Consider the following 19,830-nt stretch of genomic DNA (forward strand, 5'->3'; position numbering starts at 1 on the left):
TGTAAAATAAAAAAAATACTATACATAAGTCAGTTAGATTGGCTTGAAAGAAGGGTTTGGGAATTTTATGATTGATCCTAGTCAGTTTTTTCCCCAATCTTAACCTTGATTCTTTTTTGGGTTATGCTGATTGGTACCTGATTTTTTTTTTCTTGTCCCAAGTTTGATATCTTTGAAATTACAAGCTATCCATTCTCAAGCAAGTGCAGTATTAAGTAGCTGTGGAATGTATCAGCCCTGTCAAAATTGTGTGGCTCATTTTTTTCAGGATTTTTATTACTGTCCTGGAATCTCTGTTTTTGATGAATTTTGACTGCTGCAAAATTTGAAATGTATATTGCTTTAAATAAACACAATTAAAATTAAATTAAACTGATTATACCATGCTTCTAATACAATCAAATTTAAAAGCGTCAAAAAGGGGAGTTTCCAAACAGGATGAAAGCAAATAAAGGAATATAGTTTGCGTACTTACCTGGAAAGAGCTCAAATTGAAAATAATAAAGCTAGTAAATTCCAGAATTTAAATGGTATGGAATTGTAATATTTTTGCTGCTTATGTTAAAGTATTTCTTCAATATATGTTTGGACAGGAGTGACTATGAAGAAATGCCACTTCAGAATGGCCGGGCTATCAGAGCCAAATTCAAAGAGGAATCGGACAGTGATTAAATTTGCACAGGAACAGCCAAGAATATGGAACAAGAGTAATGTTATATTTCCTATAGTCAAGTGAACCTTGCTTTTGGTGGAAGTATGTCCTTTATTCCAGTCATTTTCTGTTTACAAATCTAAAATGGATGGGAGTGAGAAATGAATGTTTAGTAACATTTATTTTTAAGAAACTTGTGGTTTATCCACTCCCCTCTTGTAAAACTCAGTAGCAACAGGATGCATTCATGGATGGAATGCTGTGGAATCAGATTATTAAATCAATATGTTTTTTGGGTGGAGTCTTAGCTTATTATGGATTAACAACTGAATACCGGATTTCCTAATTCCTTCATTATTAATATAAGAGAATATTTGGAGCTCAGGGTTGAACTGTGGAGTCTTTGATGCTCTCTGAGCTTGGTTTTTTCCTTGAAGACATTTCTTTGCCCAATTAGATAATATGTTCAGTGCTAAAAGGGAGTGGTGTTTGTTCTGTTTATATATGGCTTGCCCTGTCAGTGTTGCTGGGAATGTTTTTGTTTTTTTTTATTGTTCCTTGATTAGGCTGTTTTAATTACTATGCTTCATTACTATTTATGACTGTGCTTCGTTACTATTTAAATGGCGGCAATACTTTGCGTTTTAAAAATGCTGAAGTAAATTATCTTGTTATTGCATATTGAGCATCAGGACAATGCACCATGTCCCAACGTCTATAGATTCCAAAGTTAAGTAGAAATTGGTCTTCTTGGCTCTCGAGAAAAGAGCAGAATATTACCACAGGCAGAGATGACATATTACGGAACTCCCAATAATAATTCAGTACATAACCAGTGTCTTGAATTCATAAAATTTATCCTGTTGTTTTCTGTTGTGGACAATTGATTACCACAGCAGCTCATTCTTTCTGAGACACTAGTATAGTTGTGTTGTTTTAGAAAACAAAACAAATTGAGAGAAGGGATTATTTGAAAGCTGATTTATCTTAAAATAATGCTAACATTTAAATGCATGGCAATTTTGAATTCAAAGCAAAGCCTTCTGCTGATGCTAGTATTTTTTAAGGGAACATATACTTCAATCACATACTCTACTTCAGAAAAATGTTCTGAATATTTTGATAAATTGAACATTATTAAGTAGTGTAGTTTAGAAACACACAGTAAATGTTAAGTATGATGACTAGTAAAATGAGCACTTGCTCATTTTATAACCTGGCAGGATCCAAAATGGTGGTTGATTTGTTTTTATTGGATGAACACTCCTTTGGCAGAGTTAGGTAGAACTTTCAGATTTGCACAGAAACAAATTCATTCAGATTACAAAACTCTGGAAGAATTATATGAATAAAATATGGTCAAATAACATTTTCTTAGAATTGCTTTCGCTTCATGGCTATTTTATGCGCGGGCTATAATACAGAGTACAATTGTTCCTATTGTACATATAGAATAGGAATGAAGAGCTCTGCAGCAAACAGCAAGTGCCTGGGGATTGTGATGTGATTTCTTGATTTGAATTGCAAGTATCTTGAATGGTATTTCTCAGACTTTTTTAATCTCATCTCCTAACATAAATAAAATAACCTCTTCTACAACTTTCTGATCCTTGTTAGAAAAAGAAATTACTGAACTTCAGTGTGCTAACTGGAATGAGGATACCAGTTAACAGTGCACTAAAAATACCTTTTAGTCTTACATCTAGACCGATTCTGTGAATTAATTTCATCTGATTAACTTTATGGGATAACCTTCTATTTTAATTAACCTTCTATTTTCTGTGCTTTCATAGTACATCTTCCTCCTTCTCATTCACTCCAGTAACCTTCTTAAACACATGAAGCTCTTATAACCTGTGAAATAAAACCTGAATGATACATAAGAATTAAAGCACAGTTTAAATTACAGGTAAAATTAAATGTGTTTCCAATGTTCACGTTTGAGTCATTTCTTACTTTAGGTCTTGTTCTAAGTTTAAGCTTCAGGAGCAGCCTAATTATTTAATTCCAGGACCTCAATTAAAAAGCACTTCATTTTGTGCTGAGGGGAGACAGTATTCTCAGCTCTATCACATGCAAATCTGATGATCCTTCAATGCATGCAAGAAATTATAGTAAGGAGATGCTTAATAGGCATGCAGGGACTGGATCCCAGACATACCCAAGAATGTAATAAAAACTGAAATAACCCAAACCCATTAATACAATGATAAACTCATTTTTGTAAGTTACTCAAAACAGATACCTAAAAAAGATGATGTGTGGGTTGCAGTTCAATGTCCCACATGTAAAATTATGTGATCACCACAGTTCTCTACTGTATATTACTGTAAATCATGTCTTTGGTATATGTGAAAGATCCAGTTTTCCTTTGTGATAATATTTTAAGTATGCCAAGCTTATAGTGTAAAACGATAAGACAGAATATCTTCCTCTAATTTTTTTGTATTGCTTACTCATGAAAAGTTGTTGAAGTATATGTTGTTTTATGTTATTTTGAGTTGCTTTTCTAAGGTTTGCATTCAATTTGTGCAAAAGTATAAAAGAAAATCTGTTCCTTCTTCTGTATCCCAGCTTTGCTGTTGAGGTTTCCTTAATCTCTCTGGGCCCATTGGAAGTTGATGACAGGGTAAACTAGAGTAGACTCTTCCAGCGATATCTTGCTGACAAATAGCATTAGATTCAACACTAAGATGTCCAAGTTTTATTTAATGAGGTTCGCAAGTTATTTTATCCTGAATTCATTTATGTTTCTCTAGAACTGTATATTCAGTTCAATGCCCCTGAAGTTCATTTGACCTTGGGAATTTCAGGTGGCTTTTTTACCTAGTAATGTAGCTGTAAGCAGAATATCACTGAACTTGCCTGCACCACTTCAGCCAGTTGAAAATGTCTAGCAAATATACTATCTCCTAAACGTTTTGATCTTTTTTCCTATTTGCAAAATGTTTGTCTGACCTTTGATATTTTTAGTACACAATTAAAACTTATCCATCCTGAATTTATTACTTTAAGGAGACATTGTCAGCAAGAAAATCGAGCACTTTCTTAAATCTCTATGAGGGATTAGAATTGTGGTAGCTTTCAACTTAATACTATTCATTTAATGACTATTCAAAATTACGACAGCACTAAAAAGCTACGACTGGTCCTTGCACTTAGCAACTGTTGCAGTGATCACAATTTGCAGCAGCCAGTTTGCAACAAGCAAAGCCAATGGAAGCTGGATTCCCTTAACAACTGCATGATTCACTTAACATCCAGATTCCCTTAACTACGGCAGCAAAAAAGATGTCAAAATTGGGCACAACTCACTTAATGACCACCCCTTTAGTGACAGACTGGCTGGTCCCAATTGGGGTCAGAAATCAAGGACTACCTGTACACCATTTATTTTTACATAATTTTATAAACTGTAAACTTGTATTCTTTATGAGTTAAAAGTTTTCTGATGAATTTGTCTGGATTTGTTTCTTTAAATAATTTAGTAATTTGCATGGGATGAATTAGGCATCTCTTCCCCTCTCTTTTTTTTGTCTGTATCTTTGAAAAGAGGCAAGTCCAATAGGGATCACTTTAAAACCTTTTGCAAGGAACAAGTGTATTATTGCCTTTTTTCATATGTAATGTGGTATTTTTTAAGTTTTGGAAAGCTCAGAAGGAAACTTCCAGAACATACAGAATGACATCTAACTTTGAAAATCCAACAAAGATGAGGGCTGCTGCTCTTTTTTGAATCTCACTCCTTATTGGAAATTGAGACTATTTTTCAGGCGTATTATTAATCACAGAATACTTTTGCATGTGCAGTATATAATGGTGTAATGAGACGGGATCTATTTCACCCTTTTAGTTAAGGGAATAATGGGAGAGAACTCCTTCAATTAAGGAGATTCATTTGGATACCAATATATTTTCCCAGTAAGAAGCTAGAGCAGTGGTTCTCAACCTGTGGGTCGGGACCCCATTTGGGGTCGAATGACCATTTCACAGGGGTCGCCAAACAACGTAGTCCGCCATTTTTTCCCCCTTTTCCTTAGCTGTGCTACTCCCTTTTATTCTATTGGCTTTTGAAAGCCAATAGAATAGATTCTCTTGAATAGAGTCTAATTCTATTGGCTTTCAAAAGCCAATAGGAATTGTCCAGGCTGTCTCTGCCCTGCTGAGCCCACCAAAAGTCCCATTCTGCAAAAGGTGCTGCACCAGTTGAATAGTCCTCGACTTACGACCGGTTGAGTAATCCTCGACTTACGACCAGTTGGGGGTCGCGGCATTAAAAAGGTTGAGAACCACTGAGCTAGAGAGATATTAGTAAAAGGAGAGGGTTTTAAATACTACCCTCACTTACAGCTCTCATGTTCTTTGGGGGGTTAGGGTAGTTCTCATTGTAAGATGGCTGCTCAGCATTATGGGAACATGAGACTATCCCTTCAGTGTACTCAGTTTTTAGGTGGATTCCAATAATTCTGATGTTAGCAGTAGCATTTTACACCCTCCCAAGCCTGAATTTAAAAATTAAAATGTCCTCTGACAATGCCATGTTTCCTTTAGTGAAAGCAGCTGCTCTTTTAGTAAAGGATTGGATCCAATAGAATAACCTGATTAAACCAGAAAACAGATTGTATAGGACAGGGAGATAATGTCATATTACACTGCCATAAAGCCAATCAGATTTAACTTTTGTAATTAGTGAGGTCCATCGAAAAACATGTTTTCATGGAAATATTTGAAAAGGATAAAACAGGCTTTTTCAGTACCACCAAGAGCAGCGTAAGCCTGGGAATTGGAAAAGTTAATAGGTATGTTGAAAAAAATCAATTATTTTAATGGTGATTTTAATTCTGATTTTGTGCATGTTTATTTAAAAATACATGCTATCAAGCTTTAGGTTCACATCTGATACAAAATTTGAGAAAAAAATACCTGAAATTGTGCAATCATTGCACATTAGCTCTGTGGCTCTTTTGTTGTATTTGTTGTCTTATGCTCCACTTGTGCCAATATATATATGGAAAAATCCTTTCAGTACTATTCAACAGATGTCAATTTTTTAAAACAGATGTAACAAAGCAAATATAGAAAATTTTATATCAAAATGTGGCTAGCGATTTTTCAAAATGGCTGTTAATGAGTACATTTGTAAATTTAATTTTGCTTGAAGAAGGAATATGCATGGTTTATTGTAATGTGTAATCTCCGGGCTTCAGGGAATCTGCTGCTTGCAATTATGAGGTTTGGAATATGAAACAGAATTTTCCCACGGCATAATGTAATGTAAAGGATTTTTTTTTAGTAAATACTAGAAATAGTGCAAAATAAAGATCATGAAATTCAATTTATTCATAATAAAATTTTATACTGAACTTCTGTATCAATGTCAATTAGTCTTTCTTTCATTTTTTTCATGCTTTACAGGGGAATGCCAGCCAAAACAAAATACCCAGGAAGCTAATGAGATTAAGGAATAATGATACTCTTTCAGAACTTCAGCATGTTAAATACTGGACTATTAAAAGTTAGGATAAAATTACCAAATCAAACTCAGTTCCTGGTGATCATATGTACACATCGGTAGCATTTTTTTTTTTAAAAAAATGGGACTTCCATGGGGGACCCCAAATACTAATCTGGCCCCAATTTGCTTACTTCCAAAACCAGCAAAGGTCAGCCACTGCTGTGCTCATGATATTTTCCGCATTTCTATTTTTTTTAAGTTTTAGGAACGAACATACGCATATTCAGAGCTTCAATAATTTAATAACAAACAAATCTAGAGTGAAAATCATTCTTACCCACACAGGCGGAGTAAAGCTATAGAACTGCAGCAAATTTCAGGTATTAGCACCTTGAGAAAGTCCTTAAAGTGTTAAGACAGAGTTTGGATGTGAAGAAGGAATCATGCTTATATAACAGTACTGAAATTTCTCTGTTTTTCCTCAGAAAGAATGGGGAATTCTTAGTTATTCACCGAATTCACAGTTTTACTGGACTTAAAGCAACAACAAGGTCTGAAGAATTTCAAGGCAAATTATATTGCAAGTCCGAAGGCACTGACAATACAGTACATAGTCTTGTTCTCCCATCTTACAGTGCAGGCTCCTACCAAAAAAAAATAATAAAAAAAAATCAACCAGTTAGGAGAGCCACATAAACACAAGACATAGATTAGTGCATCCATACTTAATCCAGGCATTTATGTCTATGGCAAAACTCTTCATAAGTTTAAGTAGTACTTGTAGACAAACTCTACTGCTATTTAAACTGTTTGGAAGCACACCCATTTACAGTTTACTATATTGCCTATTTTGAACAGTAAGGGAGAGTAAGTCATCATAGCCATGAGCCATGATCAGGTGAATGCACTGGAAACAAGTTTGTAAATGCAATGCAAATTATTTGACCCAAAAGAAAGAGCTTCCAGAGTTAGACAAATTTTCTGTAAAAAAGTTCAGCAACACCAATTTTGAAAGAGTTTTATACCATCAGCGGCATTGTCCCAGAAGCAAGAGTTTGCAGTGTGAAGTCCAGCACCATTTTTTTGCATAATCACACAGGTCACTATAAATTATAGACAAAATACTGTTAGAAAAAAAAGCATTTGTCTATGCATCACAATCATATCTGATTTTGCAAAGGATATAGAGTACTTGTAGCATGACCACAAATGTTCAGACTATTTACTATTAGAATCTCCCCACCCTTAAAATTTCAAGCTTTAATTTTATTTGGAAGCATTTCTGAAAAGTACATGATAAGACTGCATTAACTTACCAACATATTTGAATGGTTTCCCCAGCTTTGTCAACTGACTTAAAATCTGCTCCACAACAGTTGTAGTCCATTGGTTCACTTTGCTGTGCAGATATGCATTGCCACCTATTGTTCCTTCTACGGCCTACAGATTAAATATAGATCACTAAATTCCCATAGTTCTATTTTAAAATTCACACATCAGCCTCAGAAATTAGAAATGGTATGCAAACATTTCTCCCAATTAATTCATTTTTGACAAAAAGAGATGAGTAATATCCCTACCCACCCAAATATTGATAAGACATACAACCTTGAACTTTTATTGTGAGGATGAACTCTCCATATCCATGGCATTGGGGGGGGGGAAACCCATAGATTGATAATATCTTAACAGTACTGCCATTAAAACTTCAAGAACAAAAATAATTGCAATGTAACTGAAAGAAGCAGGCAAAAGTAGTGGGTTACCTGGATTCATATAATCATTGCATACCCATCATACTTATTTGGGCATAAACAATGCTGTACAAAACCAAAAATAGTGGCTCTTCTTTTTTTCTAAAGATGGCCTGAGAGGGGTTTCACCTCTCAATTGATTCCTCAGTTTGGTCCCCAGAACTTCCTGGGGTTCAGTTGCTCTTTGCTTCCTATTTGGAAAGACAAGTTAAACAACTTTCCTTTAACCCTTCCATTGTCTGAAACGCCTGATGTGGAATTTCCCCACATTCAATTAGGAAGCTTATGCAAGAGATTTTTGTTTTAGTATGCAACGAGTTATATCCCATTCCACCATCTGGCACTACCTCCCCTAAACTGGCTCCCACTAGTAACAATTCCATTTGTCTGGTTATTACAGTACAGTATATGGCATAGACTTGCAGTGTTTCTCAACCTTGACAATTTTAAGGCATGTGGACTTCAACTCCCAGAATTCCACAGCCAGCATTGGAATCATGCCGTCTGTAGCAGTGCCTGTCCCTGGAATGAGATTCTCCTAAGATCCCGATGCCCCCCCCCACTCTATTGTTGAAGAGGGACAACCCTTGCTTCCTTTCCATCCCTTCTATCATGCTTGCTATCTCTTCCGCTTTAACTTGTGTTGTGGTAATTCTTTGTTTTGCAACAAACAAGATTAATACATTTTTTAAAAAAATCTATTTGTCCTTAGCAGGGGGAGAGGAAAAAAAAGCATAACCTATTGCATCAACCCAAATGGGATTATTCTTATTCTCTTCCAATGAAATTAAACCTTTCTATTCTAGTCTCAATGCAGATCAGCCACAATTAATCCCCTCTTAAAATAAAATGGGTCTTATCAGGGCATGCTTACATAGAGATTATGTCTATATATTTAGTGTGTAGAGTCTTTGACAGTCATTCACTGCATATTATTAAGCCTTAGTTGGTAGGGGTATTTTTCCCCCTGAAGGATTTTTAAAATTAATAAACTATTACTGAGGAACATTTACATTTGATAAGCCTGGGAATTGACTGTGTCTCGGAGATTATTTTCATAGATTTAGTAAATTATCAACTATAACTTAACTTTAAAAAGGATGTGCTTTCTGTATTGTAATGCTTAGCATAACAAGGCATGTTCTCAACTTTCTCTGAATTGTTAAGGCAGTTGCTACAACAAGGGATTAGCAAATAAGACACTGGTACCTTGACAACTATTAACCAAACTATAATCTGCGCTAAAATAATGAACTACATAGACTCTATATTAATAGATGGCATAAACTGGAAGATATAATTTTTACTTTCCATCAATAAAGATTTAGACTAAACTCTGTCCAAAAGGCTAAGGATTTTATTACAAAATATGAAACTGGAATAAGACTTAATGGATATGGAGGAAAAGGGTTTACATGGGCAGCAATAACTTGAAGACACTGAAGAACCAGCTGTGGAACTGGAAGCCACAGCTAAAGAGTTTGTCAAACTTTGTGCCTAAGTATGGATTACAAATTATGACACAGAATATAAATGGAATCAAAGCTCCTCAAAAAAAAAAAAAAGATTTGTCATTATCTGAGAAAGCTGAATCATGATGTAATTTGCAGGAAACACATATGAAGAAAAGATTCTATAGTTAGAAGTTGCTAACAATTTGTTTCTGAAGTTGGAATTAAATAGGGCAAAACAGCCTACTCTGCCTGAGTGAGCCACAAGCATGGAAACCAATTCATTCCCACCACTATTTATCTAGATTCAATAGGTTACAAATTAAGTTAGAGGCCAAATCTAATTACATGAGACAAAGCTCTGAGCTGGATATGCTTAACCATTTCAAGCAATAGTAGTATTGTTATGAATGCAGTTCTCTTAGGACAATAAAAGATAAACATTGGCTGGGATTCAGAAAACCTACTGTATATATGTATTTGTCCCTAAAGTAATTTTATGTTAAACAACATTACGCAAGCATCAAAAATAAGTCAGAAAAGCTGTTCAGAAATGGAACATTTTCCTGACATTTAGAAGATTTTCCCTTTTCCACTTATTTTGGGCTGTTGCTGTCTGGTCATCTCCTCCACAGAAAGGAGAAGGAAATATAGAGCTTTAGAGTCCACCTAAAATGTTACTAGAAGGTATGTATACTCAAGGGATTTCCAGAGTTCCTATCTCATTGTATGCAGTACCTTTTAAACTCTGAAAACCCACTCCTGAAGATAAAGGTGCTCCCCAAAAGGGGGGGGGGGTTGATGCAGTTAAAACAGCAGTCCATCTCCATTTACACATTTTCCACATATATATGAAATATTGTTGTGAAATATTTTTTTATTTAAGAACCCCACAGCATTACTTGAAAGTGATTTTACAGTTAGGACTACTATGGAGACAAGTTATAATTTCTTTGAAATGTCTCAAATGAAATAGCAAAAATTGTACCACAATTCAGGAGATTCTATAGAATATGGTAAAATATAACCTGGACTTTGCTACCATTATGGATGGATTCAGAGTTGGCTGAACAAATGCATTCAATGAATGAACTTTGGTCAGGATCATGTTTCTTCTAAAGGAGGTTATCTGTGACTGGTGGTGGTGGGTTCCTCCAGGCTTATAATTCCTGCTTTAAAAGCAATGGAAACCATAATCAGGGTCTATCCAATTCCAGATAGTGTGCAGGTTTCAGTCCTACCTAGAACAAGATGCCCTGGTAATGACAACCCATATCCTCATTATGATTTGGCCAGAATGCAAAGCAGCCTTTAGAGAGCATCTGGAAGTTGCTTCTTCAAAATGTATAAGCCAAACTACTAGCAAGGCAAACTCACTATTTTTGTCATGTTTATGACAACTGTGAGAGATATCTTGGAGCCCTAGTGGACAATCACTTAAATATGAGATAGCAGTATGCTGCAGCTGCCAAAAAAGCCAACAGAGGGATAGAATCAAGATCATGTGAAGTATTAATACCACTTTATAATGTCTTGGTAAAACCATACTTGGAATACTGCATCCAAATTTGGTCACCACGATGGAAAAAAGATATTGGGACTCTAGAAAGAGTACAGAGAACAAAGATTAGGGGACTGGAGGCTAAAGCATATAAGGAATGGCTGCTGGAAATGGGTATGTCTAGTTTAATGAAGCAGAGTTCCAATATCTCAAGGGTTGCCACAAAAGAGAGGGAGTCAGACTATTCTCCAAAGCACTTGAAGGCAGGACAAGAAGCAATGGATGGAAACCGATCAAGGAGAGAAGCAACCTAGAACTAAGGAGAAATTTCCTGACGGTTAGAACAATTAATCAGTGGAACAACTTGCCTCCAGGAGTTGTGAATGCTCCAACACTGGAAGTTTTTAAGAGATTGGACAACTATTTATCTGAAATGGTAGGGTTTCCTGCCTGAGCAGGAGGTTGAATTAGAAGATCTCCAAGATCCCTCCAACTCTGTTATTCTGCTATGTGTGCACATATACACTCATACACTTTACTAAGAAATAGCCCTATGATTATGCAGGTTATTATTCCCATTAATAAGTGGGCTTATATTTAAAACCTGGAGAAGGAGTTATTCCTCATGTTGTAGAAGTGATAAATTCTTCTTTTGAATGGAGACACAGTTGTTTGGTACTATAAAAATATAAACTATTAATAAAGCCAGTTAACTGGCAGAACCACTTTCTTAAAAACAATTCGGTTGAGGAATAAAAGGAAATGTAATAATGATGCAAGATCGTATTCATGTATAAGGACAAATAAATTTACCTCTTTTATAATGTTGCTTACTTCGTCCACAACAAATGCAGTCTTTTAAAATAAAGCAGAAATGTTTAAAATTACATTATGCAAAACTGAAAAGCCTCACTTAAATAAATACTTCACTCATTCAATTTAAATAGGATCACATATCTGAGTAACTTACAGCTTACTTTGACTTAATAGGCTGTATCACTTTCTTAGCCTCTCACAAAGAAGAAAGATGCTCCATGTTTTCTTAAGCATATAAATGACAGATACGACAATAGCCAACAGAACAACAGTCCTCCAGAGGCCTGTAAAGACCCCCGTTCTTCTCCCAATCGTTCAGCTAGGATGAGGGTTGAGCTGAGAGGATATTGGCTCTGCCATGGGGGGTGAGGGGGAAAAAAACCTCTCATTTTCAGTCATGTTTTTATGGGTTGTTCTAGGCTGCCTAGAATCATTTCATGAGATAGGCAGCCATCTAAGCCCTGTAAATAAATTTAAAAATAAATAATAAACAGTGCAGACATTGTTCACAGAAAAAGGGCTGTTTTCTCATTCAAGTAATAATCATTTTCTGCAGGAACCAGGGCTGCAACCCAACGGGTTCCCCCGCGTGCATATGGCTTAACTCATTGGGAGGGAGGGAGGACTATTTTTATTTAAAAAAAAACCTCTGAATTCTAGCAGAAGCCCAAAGCAGAGCTCTCCTTTGGCGGCCGCGCATAAGGATTGATTCTATATCTAACCCATCGCCTCCGCGTAATCTGGGAAAGAGCAGCGCAGCCAGGGAAGCCCACTGGGGCGCAAGTGAACGGGGCTAGAAGCCCGCTGGGGCGCAAGTGAACGGGGCTCTTTCTCCGCCGTCTTTTGGAAGAAGGCGAGGAAAGCACAGGCGTGGTGGGAAGGTGGGGAAGAGGAGCAACAATGGGGAAGGGGCGTGTCTCGACCGGAGAGGCCACCCGGAACCTCTGTTTCTCCAAAGGTCTGTTACAGCGAGGCCTGCGACCAAGCTACGTCCCGGGACGTGACAGCCCCTTTGCTCCGGCAGACGCGTTACCTCCTCGGCAGATTGGAGCTCATCCATCGTCCTCCTTCTGAGTCAGCTCGGCTCCAACCCCCGCGCGTTAGTTGCCGCTACGCGACAAGCTCCCTCCTCCTCCTCCTTCTGCGGTTGCGCACTGCGGTTGACACGTTCAGCCAATCATCTGCGACGCAGACGGACATGCCCGGAGGGGGTGGCGGGGCTAAGTTTTCTGCTCGCGGGTTGCGCGCGGGTGCAAGCAGCCTCTGTTACCACTTCCCCTTTCTAATTGTGACGTATTGTCTCACGTGGGATTTTGCAGGCTTTGCTCGCGACCGCTAGATAGTTGGAGGTGATTAACGCTTCCTATTTCACATTCAAGCCTTGTCTTCCCAAGGTGGGAGGGTGGCCGGGTGCACAGTAGGGTTTCCTCAAACTTTGGCATCTTAAAGGTGGGTGGACTTTAAACGCTTTGGGAGGTGGAACCCCACCCATCTTAAATTTGCCAAGTTTGAAAAACACTGATGTGCAACCATCGGCGAGAAGGGACGAAGCAAATCCAAAACAGTCATGGACAAAAAGTGACCAGACTTAAAGACGGGGAGCATGATTTTCACCGCTGCGTTTTGGCGCACTCCTCAGGTCTAACGCTCAAAAGATAGCAGCATCTGCCATCTGAAACGATCTTGAAAAAGGTATATAGAATCAGGACAGGCTGATACCTAAGTGAAAAAGCCATCAGGAGATCCCAGGGCTGTGGAAGAGATGAAGAGATAAAAGTCTCTCATATGCATACCATCTAGGAAGAAAACAAGAAAACAATACTTTATCCACATAGTCACTAGAAGTTGATTCTAGGCCAAGGTTCTATATTTATCCTTAGATAATGTACAAATAAAAAGTTGCCACGTATTTGGTATATGTAATAATATTGTTCCTTTAGTGGTGTCAAAAACAATCAGCCCATTTATGGAATTATCAGTGTAATTGCTTTTTGAAAGCTGTGTCTGTTCCAAATCTAGCCAGTTATGCCAGTTTTGTGCCCTCCAGGCATATATTGACTTACAACTCCCATAGTCAATGATAATGGGGTGTACTGTTACAGGTGTTAAAAACATTATAGATCGCGACTGAGAAGAGCCAGATTGATGTAGTGGCTAATGCATCAGGCTAGAAATTGAGAGATCCTGAGTTCTATGGTAGTAAGACATTTGGCATGAAGCAGCTGGGTGACCTTGGGCTAGTCACTCTCTTTCAGCTCTAGGGAGGAGGCAAGGGCATGCCATCTCTGCAAAATCTGGCCAAGAAAATTTCAGGGACTTGTCCAAGTAGTTGCCGGTAGCACAAACACACACAAAATGTCCACAACTGTGGAGCAGTAGGTTGGGAAGAGCTGCTATACTACAGAACAATTAATCAGTGGAATGACTTGCCTTCAAAAGTTGTGGAGGCTCCATCACTGGAGGTTGTTAAGAAGAGATTGGATAATCACTTGTCGGAAATGGCATAGGATCTCCTGCTTGAGCAGGGAATTGGACTAGAAGACCTCCATGGTACATTCCAATTCTGTTATTCTGTTATTCTATTCTGTACTTTTAATTTTGTGATTGTTGAATTTAATCTAGTTTTTAGAAACATCAGATTAGGTGCTCCTCTTCTTCATTCCTACCATCTTATCCGTTTGCTTTCCATTTAGACACTTATGGCCAGTGTATGCAACACCATTCTTTGCTCCTTGCTCCATTTCTAGACAGCTTTGTCTGCTATTTAGTGTTATAAAATTACTCAAACTCAGCAGACTGAAGAGCACAACAGATTTTAAAAAGTTTCCAGTGTGAAGGTGTATGCAGCACCATTCTTTGCTCCTTGCTCCATTTCAAGACAGCTCAGTTGAAGGAAGGCAAACAGGCAGAACAAAATAAATCTTTTAAGAAAAGACAAGCTCAGAAAGAGGAGTCAGAAACAGAACTGAACAACATTGTGGGTGTGTGCTTGAAGGGTTTTGCTCAGCCTAATGAATGGGTTAGAAGGAGGGCTGAGAAAATAATTACAGATCCCTTATATCCTGGCCATAAACTGTTTCAACTCCTCATGCCCAAACAACTAGAAATAGGGACAGTTTTCCCTTGTGCCATCACTCTGCTGAACACCTAATCCTCACAGTACTGTCTATTCACCCATGTTGTGCATCTGTATTATTATTATTATCATCATCATCATCATCATCATCATCATCATCATCTCCTCTACTAGCCCCTCTTACTGGTATCATTTATTATGATTAGTATTACTCTACTGTTTTACATTTACACTGAGAACTTATGCACTGGAGACAAATTCCTTGTGTTTTAATCACACTTGGCCAAATACAGTATTCTATTCTATTCTGTTCTGTTCCGTTCCGTTCCGTTCCATTCCATTCCATTCCATTGTACAGCACCATAGTATATGGATAGATTATCATATGGTAAACAAATAGAAGTGGATGAAGAGTATAACAGAACTCACTGTTTTACAGAAAAAATCTTATTCTGAAATATATTACAATAAAATCTTTTCTGAAGGGGCTTGTTTAGCCCTTATCTGGTTCTGGCACTATCTCCTTCAAAGAACACACAATGCAGGGATATTGCCTACAGAATTCCTAGAATTCATAAGTAGATTTTGACTGGATCCAAAAAGCTGATCCCAAAGAGATGATAAAATCCAAGCCTGATTGATAATTAGGATGAAGAATAATGTAAACCAGGAAATCCTAAAGTTATAATCTAGACTGGGAAGTTGAAAAAAATAACCCAGAAAGCAATGACAACCTTCCTCCATATTGTTGCCAAGAATATATGGAATGTTTTTTTGCTGTATGAATCACTTTCACCAGCAAAGATGAAAAATATATAACTGGAAATATGAGAGCGAAGAACCAAGAAGTTTATTTTCTGGGAAAGCTGTGATTCTTCATATCAGCAAAATGGACCTACAGTCATGGTAGTTCCTTTAATCTCTAGATTCAGTGTGAATTGGCCACTGTGAGAAAGATGGATCATTGAGCTAATAAGAGAAATGCTGCAAAAGCTCATTTATTCCACGGTATTCTCTTTAAATATGGACAGGGTTCTTAAACAGACATATAGGTGATTATAGACACTGAAGATCTAGAGACTCCAGCTAAGATGCTGCTCGTTCTTGATGAGTGATGAATTTGCTTTTGGTCCTATAACAAAGAGAAAATCCTTCTGTCTATTAAAAGTATGCTATTATGCACATTCACAGCAAAATAAAGCAATTTCACCTCCACATTAACAATACTGCCTAATTGCCTAAGTTCTCAAGAACCTCCCCCCAATCTTTTCTTGTAAATGGCATATTGACTATAATTGTATGTTTCTTATTCTGAAGCTTTGCGGAAACTGAGGTTTGCAGTATTGCATACATCTAATATTAGAGAGGAAGAAGGAGGAAACACTGTCAGTATCACATTTAACTGCTATTACTCTTCCTGTTCAATGACTAGACGCTTCAGATCCATTTTAATGAGAACAGCTGTTTTTTCTCAGAGCGAAAAGCTTCTTCCAAAACCTGTTGAGGCTCTCTTTGAGAGCAAATTGTATTACTAACGGTGACTTCCAGTGCAGATGGCCGAACGACAGCCAGGTAAAGCACACAGAGAAAACTCCATGTTAACTCTGGGTCAGCAAGACAGAATCATATGAGAGGGTGGTAACAAGCTCTTATTCAATAAAGCCAGCCTCTCTTTTTTGGCTTGGAAGGAACAGGTAAGTCACTATTTATTAATGGGAAAAAGTAGTCTCATGGAATTTTGTCTGATCTGTTTTTATTTTCTAAGAGTAAGGATTTGTTTTGGGTTTTTTTTTTAGCTCTTTTGAGTCAGCTTTGGCTCCTGGTGACTGCCTGCAGTTTTCTTGGCAAGCTTTTTCAGAAGTGGTTTGCATTTGCTTCTTTCTTAGGGCTGAGTGAAAGCACATAGAACATAGAAATAATAGATTCGGAAGGGACCAAGCAGGAGACCTTATACTATTCTGGACAAGTGACTGATCTGAAGTCACCCAGTTGGATTTGAGGATAAGGCAGACTAGAATTCACAGTCTCCTGGTTTCTAGTCTAGAGCTTAACCACCATGCCATCAATCTCAGATCTAATGATTTAACATTCAAAATCCAAGATAAATATTGTTAATAATATTAGGAGAGCTATTAGTAAATTCAGAAGACAAAATCCCTCGAAGGAAATATATTTTCTGTTTGCCATTGCATTATTTCATGTTTTTTTAAATTTAGTATGATGGAACAATGCATTTACAGTATATTGATATCAAGCCTTTGGAAAATGCACTTCATCTAGGGAACTGGTGTGGTATCATATGGTGTTGGATACTTAGATGTGAATCAGGAATCAGTTCATCAGGGTATCTCTGATGGAAGCCATGTCTTCAGATTCCTCTGCAGAAGATGGGGATAAGGCAGGCCATTTTCTTGCCAGGACCAGGGGCTACATAACCAAACAACTTGAGCCTGCAGGGTAGAAGTTTGGAGTTCTTAAACCTCTTTTCCCAGAATCTCAATGGACCTTCACCCCCTGAACATACCTCCTTCTTTGGGCTAACAGCTTGGCAGTGCCGCCCACCGTTATCTATTTTTTAGGGAGCACCCCAATGCAAGAGAAAGACTGAGTAAAAGCTGAAGTCACAGTATGCTAGTTCAAGGGTCTCCAAACCTGGCAATGTTAAGCTTCATGGAATTCAAGTCCCAGAATTCCTCAGCCACCCATGTTGGCTGAGGAATTCTGGAGTTGAAGTCCATAAGGCTTAACGTTGCCAAGTTTGGAGACCCCTGTGCTAGTTGTGCAGAGAAATAAAAGGTAAATTAGATAGAGACTGTTATGTCCTGAGCCTGTGCAAGCAGGCTTGGGGCATTGCAAATGGTCCCGGGCAAGTGCAAGCTGCCCGGGACCAGGCAGGCTGTCGCCAGTACTTGTGCGCATGCGCAAGTGCTGGCGCGCCAAAAGTTGCAGATTGACTCGGGAATGGCCTATAAAAGAGGCTGGGAGTTTTGGGTGTGGCCGGCGTCTTCTAACCTGTAAGCTGAACTAAGAATAAAGAAGTTCCTGAGAACTACAACTGCTTCTCGTGTCTTGCCATTTCGTGAGGGACGCAACACTGGCGACGAAGGTGGGATTGCCTTACATCAACGAAAGGGTGTAAGCTTACACGAGTGAGTCCTGAGCGGCAGGAACGGCGTTGACTCGGCAGCTACCCACCAATCCAGCGTGCATTCGGGGGTAGGCTGGCTGATAGACCCTTCCTTCTACAAAATGGCAAAAATTGGAAGGCTTTCGGAATTCGACGTCTCACATCCAGAGAGGTGGGAGTCCTACGTAGCCAGGGTGGAGAACTATCTCAAGGTAAATCAAGTAAGGGAAGATAGTTTAAAGGCTGCCACCCTGCTGTGCGTTTGCGGTCAAGACGCATTCGAAATCGCTGAGAACCTTGCAGCACCTGTTCCTCTAGAGTCTGTCAGCTACGCAGATCTAAAAAAGCTACTGAAGGAGCACTTCTAGCCTAAGATGTCCGTCATCGCATGGCGCCACACCTTCGAGCAGAGGGATCAACGACCCGGAGAATCGGCCAAGGAGTACATCGCCGCTGCGAGTTCAAGGACCTCGAAGAACGACTGAGGGACAGATTTGTATGCGGACTAAGGCATAGAGAGTTACAACAGAGACTTGTTGCCAAGGAGGACTTGTCATTCCAAGATGCCTTGAGAGAGGTCACCGCAGAAGAAGCAGCGGGCGGCACCATCAAGAACATGCGGCCGATCAGAAGCAGTCCAGATGCTGCGTCCGTGCACCAGGAAGAAGTCCAAAGGAACTCTGAGGAGGATCCTGACGAGGAAGTGGACCGTCTCCACTCTTCAAAGGAAGGGAAACAAAAAGGAAGCTCTTCAGCTTTCCCCAAGTGCATCGGTTGTGGAGGTCGCCACAAGAGAACCGACTGCAAGTTCCACTCCGCTTTCTGCAGGGCGTGCGGAAAACAAGGACACATTGCAGCTGTGTGCCTGGGCCGTCAGAAGGTACAACCTCAGGAAGAATTGCGTCTGAAAGGTACCAGGGTTCCCAGCCAGAATAGAGTGGGGTTTTGCGCTTCGCGAAGAAGCATCTATAGGACAGGCACACACAAGCCCATTAAGAAAAAGCTGTCACTTAAGGTGAAGCTACAAGGGGTTCCATTGACTATGGAACTGGACACGGGGTCTACACTTTCGATCATTTCTATGCATACATTTAGGAAGATTTGTTCCGGCAGTGGAATTCAAGCCAAGTTGAGGCCTTCCGACATTGTGTTAACACTTTCAAAACTCCAGAGTGTGTGTTAAGAAGGAGGCCACCCTTAATGTACAGTATAAGGATTTTGAGGGTCCACTAGACCTATTAGTAGTAGGGGGTGAACGAACGAGTCTCATAGGACTCGATTGGTTTGAGGCCTTGGGAATACACGTCACAGGGCTCAATAGTCTGCAAACACTCGACCTACAGGAAGTCTGTAAGGAATTTGCAGATGTTTTCAGCCCCCAGCTGGGCACATTCAAAGGACCCCCTGTGTCATTAAAGCTAGACCCCACTGTCACTCCCATTAGAATTAAGGCAAGAAGGGTCCCTTTTGCTTTAAAGAGTAAAATTGACACTGAGTTGGACAAACTGATCCAACAAGGAATTCTAGAACCTGTTGACTCCAGTCCCTGGGAGACCCCCATTGTCACGCCTCTCAAGGCAAATGGGGACATTCGCATCTGTGCTGATTACAAATGCACTCTGAATAAGGCATTGCAGCAACATGCCTATCCTGTTCCTGTGGTCAGTCATATTCTGGCCTCCCTCAAGGGGGGGCGTGTTTTTGCAAAGCTTGACCTAGCTCAGGCATATCAACAGCTGCCTGTTGATGATGATGCTGCTATAGCTCAGACCATTGTGACCCACAGAGGGGCTTTCAAGGTGAAGAGGCTACAATTTGGAGTAAATGTCGCTCCTGGGATTTTCCAAAGCGTAATGGAAAACACACTACGGGGTATACCAGGGGTTTGCCCCTATTTTGATGACGTCTTAATTGCAGGAGACTCTACACACAACTTAGGTGAAAGGTTAAGGGCTGTCCTGTTAAGGTTCAGGAAAACGGGCCTCAAACTTAAGAAGG

At 39.0% G+C, this 19,830-nt stretch overlaps 3 protein-coding genes across 10 annotated transcripts in view; 2 read left to right on the top strand and 1 right to left on the bottom strand.

The window, feature by feature from the left end:
- TMEM181 (transmembrane protein 181) overlaps positions 1-3,942 on the top strand; it is a 30,009-nt gene extending 26,067 nt beyond the window's left edge. For all 5 annotated transcript variants that reach the window (XM_039358261.1, XM_039358263.1, XM_039358264.1 and 2 more), the window contains exon 17: positions 594-3,942. In XM_039358261.1, the coding sequence (XP_039214195.1) occupies positions 594-672 (79 nt within the window). In that variant the 3' untranslated portion in view covers positions 673-3,942. The remainder of the gene's footprint in view (positions 1-593) is intronic.
- A 2,026-nt stretch (positions 3,943-5,968) lies between these two features.
- Positions 5,969-12,821, bottom strand: DYNLT1 (dynein light chain Tctex-type 1). The gene is made up of 5 exons (XM_039358287.1): positions 12,663-12,821; positions 11,627-11,668; positions 7,424-7,547; positions 7,133-7,210; positions 5,969-6,751 (listed from the first exon to the last, which is right to left on the bottom strand). Exons 1-5 carry the CDS (start codon positions 12,687-12,689, stop codon positions 6,681-6,683), a joined length of 342 nt encoding a protein of 113 aa, XP_039214221.1. The 5' UTR covers positions 12,690-12,821; the 3' UTR covers positions 5,969-6,680.
- A 3,281-nt stretch (positions 12,822-16,102) lies between these two features.
- The window catches only part of SYTL3 (synaptotagmin like 3), a 37,169-nt gene continuing 33,441 nt past the window's right edge, over positions 16,103-19,830 (top strand). For 2 of the 4 annotated variants that reach the window (XM_039358216.1, XM_039358217.1), the window contains exon 1: positions 16,103-16,399. The gene's annotated coding sequence lies outside the window, so the exon portion shown is untranslated. The remainder of the gene's footprint in view (positions 16,400-19,830) is intronic. The other 2 variants (XM_039358218.1, XM_039358219.1) reach the window with 1 other exon arrangement.

Source organism: Crotalus tigris, unplaced genomic scaffold (genome assembly GCF_016545835.1).
Source record: "Crotalus tigris isolate CLP2741 ecotype Arizona unplaced genomic scaffold, ASM1654583v1 scf7180000019007.31208882:3723066, whole genome shotgun sequence".
Classification (NCBI taxonomy): Eukaryota; Metazoa; Chordata; class Lepidosauria; order Squamata; family Viperidae; genus Crotalus; species Crotalus tigris.